General features: G+C 31.9%; 2 protein-coding genes across 3 annotated transcripts; one reads left to right on the forward strand and one right to left on the reverse strand.

The window, feature by feature from the left end:
• The first annotated feature begins 7,351 nt into the window (after positions 1 to 7,351).
• On the forward strand, positions 7,352 to 14,348 carry LOC130806746 (BTB/POZ and TAZ domain-containing protein 3). Of its 2 annotated transcripts, none has more exons than XM_057671947.1 (6): positions 7,352 to 7,612; positions 9,508 to 9,837; positions 10,485 to 10,615; positions 11,602 to 11,908; positions 13,531 to 13,844; positions 13,943 to 14,348. In XM_057671947.1, the coding sequence occupies exons 2-6, from the start codon at positions 9,520 to 9,522 to the stop codon at positions 14,070 to 14,072; spliced, it is 1,200 nt and encodes a 399-aa protein (XP_057527930.1). In that variant the 5' UTR covers positions 7,352 to 7,612; positions 9,508 to 9,519; the 3' UTR covers positions 14,073 to 14,348. The 2 variants fall into 2 exon arrangements, with proteins under 2 accessions (XP_057527930.1, XP_057527938.1); XM_057671955.1 differs by having other exon boundaries at positions 7,471 to 7,612; positions 9,511 to 9,837.
• A 140-nt stretch (positions 14,349 to 14,488) lies between these two features.
• On the reverse strand, positions 14,489 to 22,853 carry LOC130806760 (sm-like protein LSM36B). Its single transcript, XM_057671965.1, has 4 exons — positions 22,706 to 22,853; positions 22,486 to 22,612; positions 15,998 to 16,111; positions 14,489 to 15,462 (listed from the first exon to the last, which is right to left on the reverse strand). Exons 2-4 carry the CDS (start codon positions 22,598 to 22,600, stop codon positions 15,416 to 15,418), a joined length of 276 nt encoding a protein of 91 aa, XP_057527948.1. The 5' UTR covers positions 22,601 to 22,612; positions 22,706 to 22,853; the 3' UTR covers positions 14,489 to 15,415.
• Positions 22,854 to 24,910: the final 2,057 nt, after the last annotated feature.

Consider the following 24,910-nt stretch of genomic DNA (forward strand, 5'->3'; position numbering starts at 1 on the left):
CTGTTGTTTTTAATTTGAATATATTTTCACTTTAATTAATATTACACTATCGTACTATGAATATAATTTTATATAAGAAATCTAATTAAATTAATGGACACTTATAATTTAACACAATTAAATATATTACTAAATTACTATTAATTATAAATTGTGATTAAAACATCTTTTCTTTAACATCACTAAAATTTCAAAGTACTGATATCTCTCCTATTATCTAGATATATTAGGTAAATAAAATTAAAGTCAATCCTTTTCTATATAATTTATTTAAAACATTCCAACAGTGCCTTTACATATATTGATTTAATAAACCAATTAGAATGTATTTAGGCATCATTGAGAAAATTAACCAAATAAATGTACAGACTGTTCATATTACAATCTATAAACTGATCATAACAATTAATTAGAAACATACAATGTTTTTGAAACTCTTGAAATCACAATCTATAAACTGATCATAAAAAGTAATTAGAAACATACACAAGTGAACAGTATACTGCATTTTCACAAATCCACCTAATGATTACACTGCATTTTTAGGCGGCTTGAAAAGCAAGCCCTTACTTCTTAAGCATATCATAAACAGTACCTGCTTACTCCTTCTATTTCTTTCATTCTTATCACTTTCACCCTCCACATTTCTTCATCTTTTCCTCCTTCTTCTCTGTCTCTTTTCTCAACTCTCCAAACACTCACACAAAAATGGCAATGTGGAATGAAGGACCTTTCTATCATTCTGATGACGGCGAGGGTGTTTATAGTGATAAGGAGCTTCTTTATGGCATTCAGCTACTTTTTGTCAATATATGCATAGTGAATTACTTACAGAATTCTTGGTTTCATGTGACACTGATAATCTTAACCGACTCTATTATCGCTGCTCGGTTTGCACCAAGTGCTACTGGGTTAAGAAAAAGGAGATTAACAGGGTTAACGTGTCCCTTTTGAACCTTGATCAAGATGCAGATGTGATTTCGCGCGAAAGCTCAAACGATATCATGCATGACTCTAATTCTTCCAGATAAGCATACTTACTATTTTTGAAACCAATCCATATTCTTTTTGTGGAGGTTGGGGAAAAATGATCAGGATTGGTTTAAAAAAGGCAGAAACTTTTTGGGTTAAAAGTAGGGATTTTGATGTTGATTTTTAATGTAGGACTTTTGCAATTAGTATAACATTATAAGTAAATAGTTAACTTCTTATATGGAGTATATAACTAATGTAATATTATGACTGTTTGCTAAATGCATTTTCTGAATATTTCTCACATTAATGTGTAAATTTTAAAGTCGTTACTATGACACTGTTCTGGATTATATGGGGTGACTATTACTGTAGTGACTGCCTTTAGTTAATAAACCTTAGTGACTATATGGAGTGACTATTACATTAATCTATAAATTTTAAAGTAGTTCCTAAATGCATGAACTGACTGCCTTTAGATTCAATTTAGAGACAATTACTTTATCATAGTATAACTCATAGTGTGCTGATTTTGTTATAAATGATCTAGATAATGCTTGATTGTTGAATCTGCATTCACTTTCTGGTGCTTCAGCGTCTTTTAAAGCCCCTTTCCCTTCTGTGTTGCTCATGTTTTGTTAGCCAACAAATACTCTTCTAGACGTACTATTGTCTTTCTCTGTTGCATGCCTGCTCTAATATTTGTCTCTTATGTTACTCACGTTTTCTTAGTCAACAATGCTTCTTCTATAACTGTCTTTCTCTATTGCATGCCAACTCTAAAAGTTGTTCTTTAAGTAAACTATTTTCCTGTAGTAAAATACAACAGCAAATTATACATGCAAAAAGGTCTATGTGGACCTGCTTCTTGATAAGCAACTGTTTAGTACTCAATCATGTTTTGTACTCCTTATGTCCCTTTTAATGTGTCATTGTGCACCCTTTCCTCTTTTGGCAATCACCCTATTATCCCTTCTCAAAATCTGATGTAGAAAAATAAAACCACATTTAAAATGTTATGTTTGAAGCACCGCACATCACTTTAAAAGAAACCACTGCTTAGTGCCCACAGGCCACACTTGTGCTTTGCGACTAAGCTCTAGGACCCTCTATCATCTTAGTCTGCCTATATCTTTTTACACATTAAAAAAGACATTAGTTGTTTTACCTCCTAGCTATGCGAGGCCAAGCTCTAGGACCCTCTATAATCTTAGTCTTTTTCATTGAGATGTGAAACAACAAGGTGAGGCCACAGTTTCTATGATTGTAAATTTAGTGGAAGAGGTAAAATTTGCTACTAAAGTTGTTAAAACTCCTAGCTATGCGCTTGTTACCAATGTGAAATCTCTTGCTTCTAGTGGTATTGCGTATGTGGCTGTTTATTCCACATGTAACTTCAAGCTATCGAAAATGGTCCATGCAAACTTTGTTTTAATGCTCCCTCTCATTTTCTTTCTCTTTTGTTTACTCTCTACTACATTTCTCATCTCATTTTCTATTTCATTCTACTTCGTCTAAGTTGAATACAACATTTAATTTTCAATTGAATACAAAATTTTAATTCTTATAAGCTGAATAGTAAATACAAGATTTAGTTTTAGAGTTTGGGTTTCATTAATTTGCATTTCATTTTAAGGTTTGATTCACATTTTGTTTAGATAAACTTAAATGAAAGGTGTTAATAGACAAAGTTTGGTTTTAAAAAATAAGAAATTAAAAAGGATATTGAAAGTGAGTGATGCAGCAGAAGTTGTACACATAATCTTGAATCAGAAAACTCTAATATGATCAGTATATGAATATATCTTAATGCAAACCTTCTCAATTTCATACACTGATTAGACTTCACACTTCTCACTCTCAGATATGGCTTCACTCACTGATACTTTGTAGAGTCTTTCTGGGGATTTGAATGTTTCACTCACAATAAAACTCTTAGGAAAAAATTAACAACATATTAAAACTTGAACCAAAGAAGAACAAAAGGAGAGAAAACAAAAAGATTTTATTATCACATGATTAAAATTTTTACAAAGGGAAGCTATGTATATATAGCTTACAAGACAAAACAAGAATAGGAAAAAGACAAAAGAAGGGTTGTTATAACAACCTAACAACCTTTATAACAACCTAATACAAACCTCTAAATCCACGTGCTAAAGAGCACTTACAAGGAACAACTATAATAACATAATATACTACTGCTTCTTATCACTATTCTGATCAAAAGACATTTTTTTAATGTAGAGAAGACTTGGCACAAGGATATTGAACACCAGCATACTTGACATTGCATTAACCTTCACCAGCACCTGGACCACACACTTGAGGCTATGCTGAGCAAAATCCAAGTCTGCACACCAACACAAATCACCTAGCAACCAAACGTAATAAGCAGAACATATTCTAATATAACATCATAATCTTAATATAAAATAAAAGAAATTAATGTCACAGCATTAATCTTAACAAAATTATACTTTAAGGCTTTTTCCTAACTTGTGCCTAGATGACAAATGCTAATCAACAATTCACATGATATACAATAGATGTTGCATCAATCCACAGACTTCATCATCAAAGACTTATTAGTTTCAAGTGCAAATTAAATTTTGTTAATATGCAATGTTAAATGATTTTAATTTAAAAGAATTTTGTTAAAACTCTTTTTTTAACACAAACTCAAACTTAAAAACTTTTAACATAAGTAATTAGTACTTCTATTCAATTATTACTATATTAACAACTTCTTTGTGAACTACATTATGTACCTTTAATTACACATTAAAGCAAAATCATTTACAACCTCGACTTTAGCTTAACGTCGCTAACATCAAATACATAGTAAATACCTTCGCTTCAAATTGATTTTTCAAGAAAAATAGAATATCTTAGGAGAGTGCTTGCGTAACACGCGCCCCACCACCTGCTATCACCAAAAGAATGGATTTTATGATTACGTAGTTTATTTAACCATGTTTACTTCCTTTAAATTTGTCTATAAGACTTGCTCTTGGGAAAATGTGAAGTGGAGGACTTGAGTTTGATTGGGAGTACTTTCATTTCATGATTTATTATGACAATGTCAATTTTGAGGAACAAAATTTGGGACTTTATTTGATCAATTTATTTTGTGGTTTTCATAATGACATTTTGGTGGAGATGATCGTATGGTTTTGGATGACATTATTTGATCAGATTTTAAAAGCCAATTTTGATGACCGAATTATTGGTGTTATGAAGATTTTGACTATACTTAATAAGTTAGAATTTAAGACAATTAATTGTGACAATGTCACATTGAATTTTGGTCAAAATAAGTGAGATCGTTTTTGATTAATCACTTGATTTGTGTTATATACTTTGATGGTTAAATTGTAAAGGAATGTTTATGGGTATTTGACTATGTTTATTTAGAGTTTTTAAATAACATTAATTAGTGATTACTTTTAACGTGTTACATGGTTGAATTCGGACTTTGTAATTTATTCTTCTTTAAAAAAGGATTTAATTGAGATTTTGGGGAAAAGATTATTCATTATTTGTAACCATGATTTATGACTATTTTTGGATAACTTATTATATTTAATTAGTATATAATATAAAATAGTAAAGTAAGTAATAAAAATGACAATTTGAATTAACATAAAGAAATCAATCATCAACTTAAAACATACGAAAATCAATCACAAATTAATTAATTCATGTTTGAATTTATGGTTGTTTTGATATAATAATTAAGGAAGTCGAGATATGTATTTTAATTTTAAAAGTTAATTAATAATTTAAATAAAAAATACGAACAACACTTATGATAATTATTAACTTAATATCAATAAGTAGATAATTAAAACTATGTTATTGATATATAAAATGTCAGTGTAATTATGACAAATGTTATTTTAGCATACTAAAAATAACCATTAGCAATTACATAATTTAATTTTAATACCAATTTGTAGTAATTAAAACAATTAGATTAGTATCTTATATTATCAATGGTTTATAATTATAATTGAGATAAAAAGAAATATATTGATTAAATGTTTTTAGAAAAAATTATATTCAGATTGATGCGTAGTATATATTGATATTTCTATATTGAGATTTTGATTAAGAAAGATAAAATAGAATCAGTGATTGACACATATTAATATAAAAGAATAAAGTATTAATATTTTAACATATTACATCTAATTTTATATGTAATTTAATTTTAAAATGAGATTAATATTTTGACGCTAAGTATAAATACTATCTATGTACCCCTTCGGTTTTTTTTTTGTTTGTTCACTTTACTTTTTGCACGCTTTTTAAAGCATATTTTGAGTCTTAATATCATTAAGTACACATTATAAAAAATTGTAATTGCATCAAGACGAATCTAACAAGATTCCACATGAATATATTTTATCTTCAATATATACTTTAAAAATTAAATTTAAATTTCTCTTTCTTAAAGTGGAAAAACATAAAGTGGACAAACAAAAAGGAATAGATGGAGTACTATTTATCTCAAAGCAAATACTATTTTGGATTTTTTTTTTATTTGGTAAAATTAAGGTGAAAGAAACAAATATCTCATGAACAATGTAAATTAGGCAACTACAAAATAAATCATTTTATTACACATATTTTAGATAAATAAATATTAAACTGAATTAATTTTCATCAAAATGAATTTATATGGAAAGTTCAAATGCATACTTTATTATGTGTGTAATTAATAACTATTTATGATCGTTTATCATTTAATATTTTTGCTTTAATAAAACTAACCTATTTGTGTTCACTCATATGTCCCTAAATATAAATTAGTGACAAAAACTAAAGTTAAGAAATCATCACGAACATTTGAATATTCATTTCATTTAACTTTTTGAATGATTTCGTGTGAATGTAGCATGCCACATTAAGATTCATTTCATTTTAATTTTTCGTTTACAAATGAGTCAATAAATATGCTTATAAAAACCATTCTTCAATTCACAGAATTTAAATATTAATTACTTTTTGTTTCATTTTCTATAATTTGCTCTCATATTTTTTTTTTCTCTATTTTTTGTTCATTTTCTATAATTTTGCTCTTATATATTATTTTCTCTATTTTTCTGAATTTGTCTCATTATTTATGTTTTTGACTTCAACTAAAGTATTAAAATCAAATAAATATGGTATACTCCCTCCGAACCAATTTAGTTGTCCCATTTCCTTATTTGGCAAAATCTTTTTAGTTGTCCCAATTCTATTTTTGTCAATTTTTTTTTACCTAAATATCCTTAGTTCACACAAGTAATTACGAATATACCCCATATACCTTACTTACCCAACTACCCTTCACTACTTACCCTTTTTAATGAACCTCACATCATCCTTAATAACCGTGCCCAAGCAAATGGGACATCTAAATTGGTTCGCAGAGAGTATTTCAGAGGACGACAACTAAGTAGTAGGCTCTAAAATGACCAATGGCTTGGATGTGTATTAATGGAGTAGACAGACCACATAAAAATATTTATTTGACAATTAATATTTTTAACAAAAATAGACTGTTATTGAAGGCACTACTTGTTAAAAAATCTCCTCAAATAAAAATTATTTAGAGACCACAATAATGAAGGAATTCAGCAAAAAAAACTAAGGCAAAAATAATAAGAAAGGGAAATAAAGATTGAACACCACACAGCCCACAGCAGCCTCAAAAAACAAGAATTAAATTTCATATCATAATCACATCCCATAACTCATTACCACATCATAACTTGACTTATCACTTTTTAGTCCCTCCCTCACAAAATTTTTCTTTTTCATTTTAATTGATCTAATTAAATTTCTTTTTTATTTTTATTTTTTGTAATTACTCAAACTATTTTTAAAATGTTTATTTGTATATTTAATTTATATTTCCATTTTATAGGTTTAGAAATATTATTTCTTCAAAACAATAACATCAGAATTCACAAACACAAAGAAGTAGTTCCTCCGTTTCAAATTAGTTACAACATTTAGAATTTTACACTGTTCACTTATCTCTTTTAATTTATGGTTAATTTTTAATCCATAAGTTAAAACATAATCAAGTGAGATCTTGTATAATTCGTCTCAATGCAAAGATTATTAATACCATATTTTTATATATTTTTTATTATACATAATTAAAGATATTAAGAATTAAATTAGTGCAATATACTACGTGAAAAAACAAATGTTGCAAGTATTTTGGAACGGAGGAAGTAACTCTATAGTCTCTCTCCAACTCTTGTTAATACCAATACAGTACGTAATTACCTAAATTTGTTTAAAATAGATTTGATAATCTGATTATTTACCCGATTTTGCAACCGAATTCAATCTTTGACCCACTTTCAAAATGAATTTAAGATTATATAAAACCAATGTGAATACAAAACTATTTTTTAACCGATCCGAAACACTTAGACTCGAATCGACCTGCTGAGGACCCGAAAAAACACTTATAACTACCCCACTTCCACCCTTATTTCCTCTCTTCTAATATTCAGATACTACTCCCAAATACTAATCTTTCTTCCTTAACTTCTTCTACTATCACCATAAACAAACCCTTCAACTTATTTTTCAGCTCCATTTTCATTGATTATCACCACCATCCATCATCCATGTATGTATGCTGTCTTTTCTTTCTTTTTCTTTTTAATCATTAAATTGATCAATTTCTCTGCCTTTTTTTTATTTTGTTCCTGGCTAGAACTAGTATTAGGGTACTTATTAATTGATTCTGATTCTTCATGGTAGAGAAATATTATTTTTATTATTATGTATATTGTCTATTACTTTTTATTTTTGAGAGAAAATTCTGCAACATATATTAATATATTATGATGTCACCATGATCATCAATTTCATTACTTTCAATCAATAGTTTTGATTCTAAACCTCACTAAACTAGTTATTAATGCAATTTCCCTGTGGATTTCACTTTGCAATTCTTGTTAGATATGAATAACTTTAATTGTTTGATGATACGAATTCATATAATTAGCTCATTACTATGATTAATCACTTTAAAATTATAAGTGATCACCTTAACATATTAACGACCTGTTTGGTTAATAATATTAAATAATGTTAATGAGAATGATTTATAGGTATAATATTTATATCAAAAGTTTAATTCATTCCCATGATGATGAAACTTTAATAACCAAAAAGGTTTTTTGTTTATAAATTTTTATTACCACTTAATACCACCTCGCTGAATGGTGATGCATTAGAATGGATTTTATGAAGAAAATAAGAAGATTAAAGTTGGACAAGCGTAGCCACCAAAGTACCCAAGAGATTTTTAAACCAAAATTACATTAATTTTCATTTTCATTACTATTATTTATTACTACCTACCAAACATACCTACCAAACGGACTGTAAATATATATGAATAGATCGTATCATTTAAGAATGTTTTAATTGTTATATACAGTACAACCTTTTTCAATAATGCGTTAATATTTAATTAATATTAATGTTTGAAACCAGAATCAACAAGAATAATAATTAAAAATTAATGAACAAACAAAGGGAAAATGATAGATGGGTTAGAAGTTTGATTGGAGTTCATTTACTTGGTGTACCCAATATAAAATACTAAAAATAAATATATATATCATTTTCATCTTCCTTTTGAAGTATTATTTTGTGTGTCATATACTAGGTGATAGGCTCATCTCCTTTTTTGGACCCATCATTTTTTCTATTTTCAAAATTTTTATAATATTACTAAGTATAGGTATTTGGTAGTTTGAGTAGGTAAGTAACAGTATTAAAAATTGTTAAAAATATAATAGAACTACAATTATGTGCAAAAAAAATTTAGTTGAGTTGGTTGGATAATCGCCTTCCACATATAGTGTTAGGAATCAAACCTTGCAATTAGCAATAATTTGCATCTTATTAGTTTTTTTTTTTTTGAGTTATTAGTGACATCGTTTATTTATTTTCTGAATTCGCCACCTAATTACAATAATTATTTATTTTTAAAATAATAATTGATAATCCATCACTAATTTATATTGCAATAGTACCACTTAAATTCAACATTTTCTTCTCTGACTTAGCCATATATTTCCTCACTTTCCCGTACTTTTGAGTTTAGTACAATTTTCATTGTTAATTGTCTTACTTCATTTCTTCTTTGAAAAATGATTTTTTTTGTTGTTGTTGGAAAATAGAATAAAAAGAAATAAAATTATTAAAACGTTTATTGCCAAATTAATCTACGATATCTTAAAAAAAATATATCATTCTTTAATAACAAAAACATTAATCAACTCGTTTTGTATGAGACCTTTTCACCATTAGACAAATCCATATAATTAGTTTATTTCTCTTATTTAAGTGAAATAGACTAAATATACATAAATCAGTTCAATAGAGATTGTCTCACCATAAAACCGTCATATTTAAGAATTTGTGAAAATTAATTATTGAACTATTATATACTAAATCTTTATAATATAGTGAAGAAAAAGCTAAACTTTTGAAAAAATTGATTGGCAGCAGAAGGAGTTGATGGGTTCAGATGTATATGAGAGTCCATGGACATTCTCATCCCCTACAACTATAAGTGATAATTTACACAGCTCTCTTGAAATAAAAACAAGCAAGGAAAACCAGTTTTTGTGTGGTGCAACACCTAAAAATATTCCAGATCCACCTCCTCTTCCTAAATCTAAGTTTTGGAAAAGAAGATCATGGGATTGTTGTAACACCCTCATTAAACAAACAAGAGATCATGTATGGGACCACCTTTTCAAGGGTAGTTATGGTGCTGATGTTTATCTCATTGCTCAACATAATCAACCTGTTCCTGCACATTTCTGTGTTCTGGTAACTCCTATTATAACTAACTTTTATGTTTTAACTGTTCTATGTTATTCTTGTTAGGCCGTGACAATTCGTCACATAATCACCCTGTGACCCACTCGTGTGGACATAGAGCAGCCGTGGGCTTGGACCCACAAACCCACAGATAATAAGCGTTGACTACATACTTAACACTACAATAAATTTAACTTTTCGCGACATAAGATTCAGTGACATTAAAAAAATATCAATGATTTATATTTATAGTGTAATAATTGTTGGCTTTTATTTTAAGCTCCACTATAAAGTGATTTAGTAACACTTTATTTGGCCTTTAGTGACATATTTAATTGTTAATTTAGTCTATAATGACATTTATGACACATAGCACTAGATCTTATGTCCCAAAAAGATTTAGTATGATTTTTTATTATACTACTAAAGGTTCTAATAAATGTCACTAAATCCACTAAATAATCACATTAAAAGTATATTATGTTGTAGCGTGATGAGATTTACTCTTTTCTAAAACTGTATAATATTAGGAGGATTAGTCACCAATCATTAAATGCAAGTCCATAACCTAATGTTTTAGTGATGTGGGATTTTTCTCACATGTGAAGTATTTCCAACAGCTCTATGATCGAGCATCTTTTTGTGTATTTGCGTAGAGCATTGCATCGCCTGTATTGAGGGAGTACCTAATGGATTCAAAACCTAAGTATGGAGTCCGATATGTCAACATTCCTGGAATGCCTTTTGAAGCTGTCTCTACATTTACACGTTTCTTATACTCGTCTTGGTATGTATGTTTGCATTCTTTTGTCTCAGTTCATATCTTTATTATAAATTTGCAATGACACTTGCTAGTTACTCGGAAACAGCTCTATGGTATCAGTAACAAGGATCAGTTCGCGTACATCCAAATTTAATGATTTGGAAGGAACTTGTATATATGTCATCTTATTTGAGATAGCTCAAGGGACTTGATTAGTTTCCTCCCATATATTTCACCCCTTGAAGCTGGTAATGACTTCAACATTTGGATATCTGAGCATTCCATAACACCAACGCCGTAAAATGGATTACACATAAATCGGGTATGAGGGGTTGAGTGTACACCATTATACCATTGTTAGTGATAATAAAAAGCTTGTTTTCAATTGACCATACTAGCAATATCATTTACCACTTCATATATAATAAGTGCATATGATTAAATGAGTCATTTGATATAGTTCATTAGAATCTGAAACCAAAGAACTATAGATCTTTACAATTCATATTATTAAAATCATATGCACTTTTTATCTACGCAAAGTCGTTAATAATATTTTCCTATTAAGGTTCAATCAAAATCACCTTTTTTGTTTTAACCAGAGTGAGATTGCATTCATTTGATCCCATCCCCCAACCAGTGTATAGGTGTAAGGCCAAGTGTGAGTCACTAGCGGGGAAACTAACCGCAAAAATGCATAAATTCTCATAATCCGGAGGTGTATGTCTTGTGTAAACTATGCGATCACTTATTATGACCTCAAGACCATTGTCACATGATTCACTAATCACCTCACGAATTGTGAATCCAAAAAAACGAGTTATAGTCGGTTTTAGGCTATTTTGAACCATTTTGAGCGAATCGCGAATTCAAAAGGCAAACTAACTAGCGAATTTTGTTTCACTGCTCAAGACTTAAATGAATTTGATGTCTTTACAGACTGTGGCACCAATAGTTTAACTTTCCATGAACAGAATACTAATCATTAAATCTGGCGTTCTCATTCGCAGCTATGAGGAAGACGATATGAAGATGTTTGCTCTCCACTTATTGGTGTTATCACATTCTTTTGCTGTTCCGTTACTGAAAAAAGTGTGTACGCAGTATTTGGAGGAGTTCTGGCTGAACACAGAAAATGTAATAGATATACTCCAACTAGCAAGGAAGTGCGATGCACCAAGACTTACCTTCATGTGCACCCGCTTGGTTGTCAGACAGTTCAAAACTGTTGCATCGACAGAGGGATGGAAGGTCATGAGGCGCGTTGATCCCGCCCTCGAACAGGAGCTTCTGGAGTCTGTTGTCGAAGCTGATTCTGTGAGTAAACTTTCTGCTGCCTTTCACTATATAATTTTCATTTCCGCTTCGAGCTGAAAAGGTATTACAGGCATGCTGATAATCATCATTGTATATCATTGACCGTGTATGGTAAGAAGAAAAATCCTGTCCATGAAAAGTGGTTAAATTTTCCCTGTTTTGTTTTTGAAAGGAGAGGCAAAAACCTCACTCAAGGATCACTAAATTAAGGTTTAAGTGTGTGTTTGTCTTGTGTCAAGTATAGGAATCAAATAATGCAATATGATATGATGAATGGCAATAATAAGTAAATAATCGAGACAAAGATTTAAGGTGGTTTACCAATCTTGGGCTACATCCACCATCTAGCCTAGGATTATATTAATGTGTTTAAAGGAGAAAATATAAACTTGAAGGAATTACAATGAAGGTTAGTGTAAGGGAAGTGAGGAGCTAATATGGGTGTAATTTACATAAGCAAGAGGTAATGCTTTAAGATGAGACTTTTGGCACACTAAATAACCTTGTATACAAGGGTTATTTATAGAGGGGCATTAGGTTAATAGGGGGACAGCAGCTGGAGCAACAAATCAGCAAGCAGCAGCCTCGACAGAATCCACAGAAGGTTCGCTCGACCTGGTCTTGGTCGAGCCATGGTCGAGCTGCAGGTCGAGCCACACTGCAGGCTGGTTCTGACCACCTTTTTTCTTGCTTGACTTTCCTTTTCCATGCTTCCCACGGTCTCCCATGCTCATTGCCTTAGTTCTAGGATTGATTTCATCCTCTTCCAACCTTCACATGTCAAGATTTACTCCATATAAACCAATCACATGTGACTCTTTGTTCTCTTCTAGTCTTCACTAACTAAAATGATTAATTACCTTAATCATGTTTTGATTACTTGGTAACAAAAGTCACCAATAATCCTAATAGTTTTTGAACTAAGAAAAAGCCCGGGTCTGATAATAGATTTTGAAAGAATGAAATCTAGCCGTGTTTTCTTTAGTCGATTTCATATCTCCCTTGTTTTTCTTCCCACTGTAACATGATTTATTAATCTCTTTGCAAATCGCGAATCAAAATAAGCAAATTAGGATTGATTTTGGGCTATTTTAAGGCCATTCTGAGCGAATCATGAATTCAAAACGCAAATTATATTTACACTGTTTCCTCCTTTCATTCAAACACCCATCATTTCGTTTCTTGTTTTAAGACATTATTCTTACCCAACTTTGTAGATTTCACTATCAATGTTGTGGATTTGAGTTTCTCATTTAGACTTGGGCCCACACTCGACATGAATATGTATCGATACGAGCATATTATATGACTACCAATCTATGGTGTGTTTATTGCTACTAGGCTGTGACAATTCGTCACATAATTTCATCATGGCCACTCGTGTGGACACGGGACACCCATAAGCTCGGGCCCACAACCCACGGGTCAAGAGCGTTAACTTGCTAATACACTTGGTATGGTTCATTGTTTCCCAAAACCATATGGTAGTAGGAAGATTAGCTCACCCAATATATATGCAAGTCAATAACCCACTGTTTTATGGATGTGAGATCTTATCTCACATGTGAAGTATTTCTAATAATTGTATGTGTGATTATAATGCTACCGATTGTTCCTAGCAGAGAAAGCAAGACAAACAGCGAAAGATAGAAGAAAAGAGGGTATACCTGCAACTGCATGAAGCAAATGAAGCCCTGGTTCATATATGGAAGGATGGTTGTAGCACTATCGGGCCTCGAGACAAATTACTAAAAGGAAACCAAGTTACTTGCACATTTCCAGCGTGCAAGGGGATCGAAATGTTAGTCCGTCATTTTTTCAGCTGTAAGACTCGGGTTCCAGGCGGGTGTGGTCACTGCAAACGTATGTGGAAACTTCTTGAACTTCATTCGTGCATGTGTGATATGCCCGACTCTTGCAATGTTCCGCTCTGTCGGTAAGCATCATATGTAGCAAATCATTAGTGTAATGTAGTCTCAACTTCAAAAAGACCGAAAATGTTGGCCTAAGTGTTTTCTTGTTCTTCATTTTCAGGCATTTCAAGGAAAAGATGAGGCAACAGAGTAAGAACGACGAGACAAAGTGGAAACTATTGGTAAGAAAAGTGATGGAAGCGAAGAGATCGCAGGCTCCCTTTGCAGCTCGGCTTTCAGATTTACCTTAACCGATAGCCATTATATAATTCTCGATGTAAATTGGAAAAAATGTTTATTGATAGGCCTCCAAGTTTTACATAGTGAGGCGGGTGGGTTGAGAAAATTAGAGACTTGTGAATATTAGAAACATGAAGGGTTAATAATTCATTTGTATTAGGATCATATCTGAATAAATGGAATGTTAGCTCTGAAAACTTGTCGATATTCCTTTAGCTAGCTGTTGATCCTTCCTGCTTGTATGAGCATTTTAAAATTATCAAGAGGAAACCGAAACCTGTTCATTACATGATTTTAGTAGCATTTTCATGATTTGTAGAGATTGAATTGCAAGGTAATGCTAAGGAATTCAAAACTCATCGATGACTTATGTCCAAAATGGTTTATTGTTTGATCAATCAATGTGATTTAAACAGGAGATAAAAAAGAAATAAATCAGAGTGGAATTCAAAAAATACCCTGATGAAACTACTTACAACCTAATCAATCTTCCGACTAGGGATGAAGATTAAAATTATTTGGATTTCGCACTATATTTGCCTTAATTAGAGCATGTATATAAATTTGGAGGATAGTGGTGGATATGAATATGAAATTTCATACCACCATAGGTAGTGGGTAGATGGTGGACATGAGATCTTATCCAACCCATACCCACCTGCCTCGCCCAATAGTCACTTGTTTTATATCAATGTACTAATTTACATTATATTTTTATATGATTTAAACAAAATTAGATATACAATTAAATTTGTAAATATTTATAAAGTATAAGTAATGTGGACTTAGACTGAATGTGAGGGGGTATAAAACAGACACTATCATGAGTATACCCAATTAGCCATAACGGATGGAAATGAGTTTGAACGCATATCTAAGTAAGCAGGCATGGGTATAAAAATTTTACCCGCCATGGATGATAGATAAGTGGTGGGTATGAAAACTTTTTGTGGGTATGGATATGGGGAAGGAAATACATCCATCCGTTCATTTTGAAATCCCTACTCTCGACCTGGGTTTCAGTTTTCAGAAATTACACTGGCCCTTCCCTGCATTTTTGGTGGATCAAAAAAACAATGCTCCAACTATGCTATGCAATAAGCTACTCTTGTAAAAAAAAACTACATCACTGCATGGGCAGGTCTTACACTTGATAAACAAAAAGTGTGGAAAAAATTGAATTCGCTCAGGAGTAACATTTAAATTCACTCTTCATATCAAAGTGCTCGTTACATACAAATAGTCTAGAATGGGAAGGAAACAGGTTCAGTCGTAAAACGTCCTGCCCCAGTTAAGAGCACGTTTGAATATGTCGGAATGAATTACACGCTAACAAGTTGCTCCGACCGAAGAGTTATGTTCCATCGGCAAGTGTCCTCTTTGTCGTACTGATATAGAGCACTGCATACCAAAAGGATAACAGATACCGATAATTGTTAATATTTTTTGGAAAATTTACCTAGAATAATCAAACCTATTCGTGATTTTCCTATAATAATACCATCTATTAATTAACTATGAATAATCCCAACTTTAAAGGGTATTTTCCTAGAGTAAACTTGGATAATCCGATGACCTATAATTCACAAAAAAAATAAATTGAAAATTAATTTGAAATTAAAGAAAAAATTTGAAATTTTACATAAAAATCATAAATTTTTGTGAAAATTTTTTTAACATTTTTTTCTGACATTTTATTTTAATTTATCTTTTTTTTAAAAAAAAATAAAACTTGCTAAATTGAGTCATTCGATCACCGGGTGTACTCTAGGAAAATACTCTTCAAAGTAAGTTGAGATTATTCGTGGCTAATCAATAGATGAGATTATTGTGGGAAAATCATGAATAAGTTGAATTATTCAAGATAATTTTTCCTATTTTTTCAAGTACATGTACAACTAGGCAAAAATAAATGAGTATTGCTTTCAGCAACTACCGTTATTTCCTCGAATAAATGCATCCCCATATTTATTTTTCAGCTGGCCATTAACATACTCTTCTGTTTGCTCCATTGCAATGTTCATGTAGCCGTCCAGGCAAGCTAAAATTCCTGTAGATAGAAATTACTTGATATAAGACAAAAAATTGAAGAGCCTATTGGACTTATCACACTATCTTACTGACACATTCCTTTTTTCCATGCCTTCTTAGGTCATGCTTGTATTGGGAGTAAATATTTATGAAAAAATAAAAGTCAAACTAAGAAAATAAAGTTGGAGTTTAAGACAATATTATTGTTTTCAAAGATTAGAAATAGTTGTAAAGTGGTGGAGAAAAAAAAATCGAAGAATAAAACCCTTTATTTTGTGTAAATATTTACCCTAGTGGAATAAGGGAAAATTTTTTCCTCCTCCCCAAAATAAGATTGATCATCTTCCTTTAATCTTCATCTTCCTCCTAACATTATATTTTTTATCCTTCATCTCCCCTTTTAAATTCATTTCTACTTACATTTATTTGCATAGTTTGACTTTATTTTCCGCTTAAAAACATAATGACCATGCCTTTAGCATGATTGAATTTTTTTCTAAAGTAAATTATAATGAAACCCCTCCCTGAGCGTTTAATTCCCCAGTAGTTTCTTGACAGAAAGCATCAAGTTTCTTCCAACACTAAACTTCTAGATAATGCCAACATTCATACCCACGAATCACGATTTGGTTCGCTCGGTCATGTACAATTCTCAAACATTAAAACTCCTTAAAAAAAAAAGTGAAAGTAGTTAAGATTTTTTCTTTTTTTCTTTTTGGAATTGTAGTTGACATATCGTTTTTCTATTTTGAATTTTTTGTTTAGCTTGTGACTCTATTTTATCCCTAGTTGTTTGATAATTTAAATAAAATGATATGAAAATCTCTAAAAAATAAAATGCACGACTCATCAACCTAAAAATTGAACCAAACAACTCAAGCGACCGAACAACATATATGTCAACTAGTGAATCGCGAATTTGAATCCATATATCAAATCAAACTAAATCGTGTATTGTGTGTCATTGAGCGTGTCATTCACAGGGTGGGTCATTATTGAATTTGATTATAATGGCTCATTAGAGAGTCTAGCATGTTAATAATGAGTCAAAATATACTCATTCATGGGCCAAACATCATGTAGCTTTATCTCAAATACAATTGTTGAACATAAGAGGAGAGAGAGAATACTCACATAGAGAAAAAGATCAAGAAGGTATTAACAATGGCAAAAGAGCAAAAAGGAGAGCAAAAACACATAGAAGAAAGCATCACAATATTTGTAGGTCAACTTCCTTACATTAGCAATATATGGATAAAGCTACAGAAGCCTCTGGAGGTCTTGAAAATTTCACTTTCCTCAAATTCTACAAATAGCTTTTTTTGTTCAATTATGTTTTTTTTGGGTTATTTGATTGAGGATTTTTGACAAAGCTAGCTAATTTTGGTAGACCTAAATTCAAATTTGTGTTATTTCTTGTTTTGTGGTGCTTTTGATGGTGATTTATTTTTTCAAAAAAAATTTTCCTCTTGATCATTTTTCTCAACTCCATTATAAAATTCTTTTCTATATGCACCAACTGATCTTTTTCATTTTCTAATTTTGTATTTTCAATGATAAACGTCATAGAAACCATAGTAATTTATTTTCTTTCAATTGTATGGTCGTTTGGTACTGCAAATATTGCAATAAATGGTGTAATTTCATCTTTAGGATGAGATTGCTTAAACAATCCATCAATTTTGCCTAAAACTATATGGTGAACTAACTAGGTTAATATAACACCACCAACAACCAAAAAATTCATTTTTCAACCCACATTTGACCCCCACGCGCCCCGTCCCTACTCAGTACCACACGCCCATTAACCACTTGGTCCACTTCTATATGCAATATCCGGCTTGTGATTACAAAGAGGTTGTTTCCAACTAGTTCTTGATAGCAACATCATGTGTGCTTATTTATGTGAAGAAATGTAAATAATATTTGCAATCAAATGTCAATCGAAAAAAAATATTTATTGTTACAAGATAAAGTAGTGTACATGAGACCCCCAAAGCGCCCCAAGGAAGCCACTTGGTACTTTGGAATGGAGTAACGATACGTTCTAATTGTATTTTACACTTGGTTCTAAAAAGCACGCCTCCTAGGTATGAGGCACACCAAGGTGCCCGGAAACACGCCTCAAAGACTCAAGGCGCGGCGCAATATAAGAGGCGCACACCTGATTTCAATCGCTTTTCTTTTTTTCTATTTTCTTTCTTCTCTCTCTTTCTCTCTCTGTTTGTTTGTATTATCATTTAATTTTGTGTGTGCTTGTCTTGACATCAATGTATAATGATTTACTTTTTGAACATTCATCAAATCCAACTGCATCTTCGTAATCTTTGAATCCCGCAAGAGAATATGATCAACTCAAAACTATATTATTTTGTGACTTAATGTGCTAAAGTAACATTTATCTAACCAGTATGTTGTATTAATATGAATTTCATATTGTTTTAAGTATTATATATGTTTTAAATTTATTTTGAAGCCTTTTAGCGAAATTATACGTCTCAAATACAAAAACTCCGTGCCTTACGCTAAAAAAAACCTTTTGTGCCACGGTGCGCCTCGCGCCATTTAAAACTAAGATTTTACACAAATGTTAAGTCTAAATACTACCAAATCCATGCGCATCACCATTTCCTATTTCTAGAATGCACTACAACCATTGTTAAAATCACGATCTAGATCGTAGAATTGAACAATTCTAAGACCTAGATCAAACCCGGTGACTAGGATCATTAGTGGAATCGGAATCAAGTGGGATCATTGGTGGGATTGTTAGAATCGACTAGGATCAGCTGGGATCGCGATTCTATAACGATCCCAACGATCCTACTCCTTCCAAGTGGAATTATTTGAATCAGCTAGGATCGACTAGAGTCAAGTGGGATTGTTGGTGGGATCGTTGGTGGGATCGTTAGAATCGGTAGAATCAAGTGGAATCGTTGGTGGGATAGTTAGAATCGGCTAGGATCGTTAGTTCAAAACTACTAATTAAATTTTTTGCTAGTATCTTTGGTCTTTTATGCATACTATGGTTTAATATTATATCCTTATATGTATGTGCTCTAAATATATTATGTGTAGTGTATATCTTATATATGTTTTGATATTTCTTTAAGAACAAAGAAAAAAGAGCATTAAAAAGTAAGATTTATATGTATTTTAAAATTAAAGAAAAATCTTAAGAAAATGTATGGATTTTAATGCTTTTTTATATTAAAAATGATCAAAAATAAACATAGACATAATACAACTTGTTATTTCTGCAAATTTGTACGATTGCACGATCCTATGATTCAATTCTACGACTCGATTCCACCTGTTAATTTCGATCCTACGTAGAATCCAGATCCTGACAATCTTGATTACAACCAATAAACTTGAAATATATCAAGAGAATTCATCAATCCAATATCAAGATAACTATAAACGTATACTAACCTTCCCTAATGGTATGACATGTAAACATTAAGACAGAAGTTGAGAGAATATTACAACATCATATCCATAATATAGAAACGAGCCAAAAGCAAGTGGTCATCCTCAATTTCCTATATATATGAATATGAAGCAGCATTAATGAATTTTGATCAGAAATAATAAACAATATTTCTAGACTTATCTTTACTCCAAAATACCAATTAATTTGCGCTCCAATATGTTCTTGGAGTTAAATAAAAATAATTCCAAATTGGTTACACCTTAGATGTAAATTTCACCTCAACATGAACCTCAATAGATCAAAAGCTATCACGACAAGAACACTTAAACTCACTTCTTATATCACATATTTATAGCAAAGATTAAACTATGTCACCACTCTACATAGATCAAAAACAAACTTTGGTTTTCTATATCAAGATTCCCAATTCAAATAAACTGCTCAGATCTAATACTTCTACCCTAAAAGCAAGAAGTCTAGAATAACCTAAATAATCCCTCTTATTTTAATCAAGTGTCCCATTTGATTTTGCACGCATGAATTAATTCCTTAACTCTGATTGTGCAAAATTAAAAAATTAAAAAAAGTTGATATTCATAGAATTTATATTGCGACAAATCAAACAAGAGTAACTTATGAATTGTGTCAAAAAAAAAATGGGACATTTGATTAGAATAGGAGGGTGTATAACAAATAAGAAAGCCAAAATGTGAAACTCATAAAGTGGCTACTATGCTACATCTTAAGAATTAATAAGAATTTTGTTAAAAAAAAAAAGGTTACAAAATCACAAAGGATCATTTATCAATAAATAAATACAATTATGTGAATTTGATCAAAGAATTTAATCCATAGTGCTGGGATTGAAGTATTGACATTGTTGTAGGTTAAAGAACTTACAATACCATCCTCTTTACATCCTAACATAACAAAATACCTCATCAACTAGTACTATATGAGCTATGGAGAATTTTCTTACCTAGAAAAATTCAATAAACATTTTTTCACTAAAATCATGCATAACTTAGTGTTTTCAAAGAACTAACAGCTATATGGTTGTTTGTATTAAATGGTGTAATGGAAAATTGGTAAATTGCATGTACTATGTTATTTCATTCTCATGATAATGAAGCACTCATTCTAAAACATGTGTTTTTCTTCACATTTTTCCATTACCACATATTAACTTTTTTTAAAATTTGTAATGAACAAGAATGAACTTTGTAAAGAAAGAGATTATAGTAAAACAAAAGTTATCATAAACATTATAAATTAATTTATCAAGCCAAATTGCATTAAATTTTCTTTACTATTCTCACCATTTGATATTAACAACCAAATGGGACATAAAGCAGTCACAAGCCTTAATTTCTTCAAAGCATAATTGTCGTATTAACAATGGTCATTTGAGTTGATCTCAACAAAGATTGCAACTATGCAAGTAAATATTAGGAAATTTTTTTCAAAAGTTTGAAGCTATTAGGAAATTAAATTAGAGGGTATAGCTATCAGTTTCAAAATCTTTACGCACTAAGAAACAGAATATGGAAAAAAGCTGAACTACCACTGACAAATTGGCTGCATACATCCCACATGATCTCCAGAACATCTCATTTCCAAATTCGAGATAGTATGTAAACTAGAAAGAAGGCTCCAGAACGTTCAGCTTTAATCATTAATATCAAAATATTGGTCCTTCTGTCCTCAAAACAATGTCATTGTTTCTTTTATTAGGTGTTCCATAAAGAGTCTCAATTTCTTGAGCAAAACAAGCACCAGTATCCTATCCCTCCCATACATAACATCCACATTTGTCCACCTGATTCCCTATTAACAATCTTTGAACTTCTAAAGTCTACAACCATTCATGCCTCAGTTAACTACACTTTCTATAACCCTGTTGTGTCAAACTCCAAATCACACGTTGATGGAGGTGAGTTCGATCACCTCGTTACTTACTCTTTGGCTTGCACGTTTGAGAACGAAGTTGTGAGTGTAAAGAAGTATGGGAGCTTATGTTTTGGGTCACTTAATGAAGTGATTAATGATGATGATTTGATATGCCTTGATGAAGGCAAGAATCAAGTAATGAGGTGCTCGACCAGACGAGCTAGGTGGAACCAGTCGAGCAATGGTTCGAGCAAAGCATCAGAGAAAATCCAGTGAGCACTGGACAGCCGCTTGACCAGTCGAGCTTAGCATGCTCAATCGAGCGAAATGCAACACGTGAAAACAGAATGTTTCTGTTTTATTCACGGTTCTTTGTGGGCTTTTGAGGGATTGTCTTAAGGCACCCAAATATGTCATGGGACTATATAAGGGGTCGTTCATTAGGGTTTAAAGAGAGAGTCTAATACTTATAGAGTTATAGTTAACTAGGGTTTTAGCCAAGAGAGTTCACTCTACTTGTATTAGGGCATTTGAGAGAGATTGACATCAGAGGTTCGATCTTTGCTTTGAGAGGTTGTTCTTAAAGCTTGTAAGGTGAGTTATTAATGCATTGTTGAGTATATTAATGATAAGATACTTGTTTTGAGGGGGAGGTATCCTTTAGATACCTCATACATCATGTGTTTTTGGTTCTCCATTGTTGTGCTCTGTTTTTCTTGTTTTTCTTTGCATTTGTTTTATGTTTGTTTCTTCACCATTGCCATAGCCCATTCACAACAAACCCAAATTTAAAATAAAATTTCAATTTCAAACTCAAACCAAAATCTACACTCTGACATCAGTCAAATTAATTCCATTGTAAAAATTTAACATATCAACAAAATTTATTGCACTCAAAAGTATACTAGATTAACAAAATTTGTTATAGGTACATTAAGACACTGGCATCACAGCAATCAACAAAAAAACAGACATTGTAACAAATTTCACAAAACAAAAGAAATGCTCTGGAATAATCCATTATCAGACAAAAAAGAATAAAAAGATTGGAAAATAGAGAAAATTACCACGATAATCAACACCGGAGTTGAGTTTAACAACAACGGGGCGACCTCGAATGGATTTGAGAAAATCTGCAGGGGTTTTGGTGTTTCCCGATCCTTTATCACCTCCAGTACTCATCTCTTTATCTCACTGTAAAGCCAAAAATTAGGGCTTGTCGAAGATTCATGGTGAAACGTCAAAATGATTGGGAAGATATTGACGCATTAATAAACGGAGAATTACCTGGGATGTTCGTCTGATAGAAATTAGAATTCAAGTGTGATGAAATCGTTCGAAGTGGAAAATGAAAGGGGATGTAAGATTCGTGACTCGTGAGATTACAATAAAGCAAAAAAAGTTAAGCCCGCCAAAAAGCCTACTTAACACTTTAATTAGAAAAACTAAGGAGTAGTATTGAAACCTAAGTTTAGATTTTTCTACACGCTAACTAGGGGTGTTTGGTATGTGGGATCAGAGGCTGAGTTTAGAAAAATTCGGATGAATTTCGAAAGCATCTGCCTTGAAATTAGACGCACCAAAAGAAATAAACAAGCAATAAAACATAATAAAGAAGAGGTATCAACAGCCTTGTAACAAAAATCTCGGCGGTATGATCATCACCTAATCCTCCGTCAACAAACTAAGCATAGATCGTGGTTCCCATGTAAACACTTAGGTTTTCAAAACATAATCAAACTTTACAAGTCATTCAAGTTAGAATAACGAAATATGAAAGATCGTACGAACTAAACCTTTTCAATGGAACGAGTTACATCAAAAAGAGTGCATGTGCCTCAAACCAAAAACGTAAACCATTTAAATGAAAAGAAACTACGTATAGCGTCAAAAAAAAAATAGTATTGCACACTTCAAGGTTCTCACTCATTTCCCCCCGTATGCAATGCAAAGAATCTCCATAACTTGCAAGATCTATCTATGATATCCCTATTGCTCAACGTAAGATCGTAGACCAACATGTCATAACAGGGCCATCAAAGACGAGCCATCAACAAAAACAGTACACGTCAGTAACTAACAACATGTTATATATATATAACCAGCAATTAATATCAACATAACAAGATAAGGGAGACATTCTACTATGTCAGTATCAACTCCAACTACTTCTCGTTTCAAATTACTTCTCAATGCCTTCACCATTTTCCATCTCTTATTTGATTTAATAAATTCTCTTATGTGACAAGAGGCCATTAGGGTTTGCAAGACCCACATGATAACACCTCAGCCAAGGACGATGACGGCCATGCCCACACCCAATGGCAAAGTATGATCATACCCCCGTGCAGCGACCATATACAGATGATCTATGCCTTCGAGAACTAAATTGATAACAAGATTTTCACAGTCGTCTATGCTAAACCTTGAACCAAACAATACTTATAACAACCTACGCACTACACAAGTATAGTGGGGTAGGTGTAACATCTCGGAATAACTCGGATCGTTTGAAAAGAGAAGACGACCTTTTTAAAGAAAGGTAAATATAGTCCGAGTCAAACCAGGATGTTAGAAGGCAGTTATAAAACGGATTTGAAATCAAGGAAAGCTTGCGGATCGAGTTCTATTAGTGTTATTATAAACTACTAGATATAAGAAATTCTTAGCAGCAGACAAGAACGAAAAAATTAAATCTACTTATTACAACTTGAGAATGAAATTGCCTCATAAAACCAAATATATTTTTTAATCTTTATTAGAAGTTCTTATTAAGACTTCTGTATCCTTAACGATTTATTTCTCCAAGGGACAATCCTCACTCCCCAGACCTGCAACTTAACTTACTGCTAGTCATTGCCCAGAAAGGAAACAACATCATCGCAGTGTCGTTAAGACCAAAAGTACACGTCAGCAAACGTTGCACACCAATTGATTAAATACAACAAGAGAAAGATTTAATAGCTGTCGATTTCAGAAAATACGCTTCGATCACGCTAACTAATAATAATCAATTTCATGTAAAGGTTAGTCAGCCATACTGCTGTACTATCCAGCCATACTGTCGGTACAACTCCAATCTCCATAAGTGAGACATTACATTAGGGGAAGCTAACCCCTAAGCAAGTCTCTACCATAGACACTCGCCTTACTTCGGTACCTATGGTTAAGTATGCATACCCCCGCGGTGGCTCATAATGCCCCCATATACCGCGAGTAATTCATTTCCACCAATTGACGTCATACTACGTCCACTTTAAGGTTAGTGAGGTCATACTACCTCTGCTTATCAAAACAATGTATCAAAATTATTTATTCGGAAAGATAACAATATTCATACTATATATCCATACTTTACTTTTGTTTACCATTATTATATGATACATCGGACTAAATGCGAACTTCTCGCTGCGTGTACATACCTTAAGCAAGATAACCAACTCTCAAGCGTCCTATTCGATTCCCGGTCACGAATCGACTTCCTACAAGGTT

The sequence above is a fragment of the Amaranthus tricolor genome, chromosome 1 (genome assembly GCF_026212465.1).
Source record: "Amaranthus tricolor cultivar Red isolate AtriRed21 chromosome 1, ASM2621246v1, whole genome shotgun sequence".
NCBI classification, from domain to species: Eukaryota; Viridiplantae; Streptophyta; class Magnoliopsida; order Caryophyllales; family Amaranthaceae; genus Amaranthus; species Amaranthus tricolor.

What these genes read in the sequence shown, in the direction of transcription:
- LOC130806746 (XM_057671947.1), top strand. Translation starts at nt 9,520, where the DNA reads ATGGGTTCAGATGTATATGAGAGTCCATGGACATTCTCATCCCCTACA. An exon ending in CTGTTGTCGAAGCTGATTCT is followed by an intron (nt 11,909 to 13,530) that starts GTGAGTAAACTT and finishes TGTTCCTAGCAG; the next exon opens with AGAAAGCAAGACAAACAGCG. An exon ending in TGCAATGTTCCGCTCTGTCG is followed by an intron (nt 13,845 to 13,942) that starts GTAAGCATCATA and finishes CTTCATTTTCAG; the next exon opens with GCATTTCAAGGAAAAGATGA.
- LOC130806760 (XM_057671965.1), bottom strand. Translation starts at nt 22,600, where the DNA reads ATGAGTACTGGAGGTGATAAAGGATCGGGAAACACCAAAACCCCTGCA. An exon ending in CTCCGGTGTTGATTATCGTG is followed by an intron (nt 16,112 to 22,485) that starts GTAATTTTCTCT and finishes TTCTATCTACAG; the next exon opens with GAATTTTAGCTTGCCTGGAC. An exon ending in ATTTATTCGAGGAAATAACG is followed by an intron (nt 15,463 to 15,997) that starts GTAGTTGCTGAA and finishes TTTGGTATGCAG; the next exon opens with TGCTCTATATCAGTACGACA.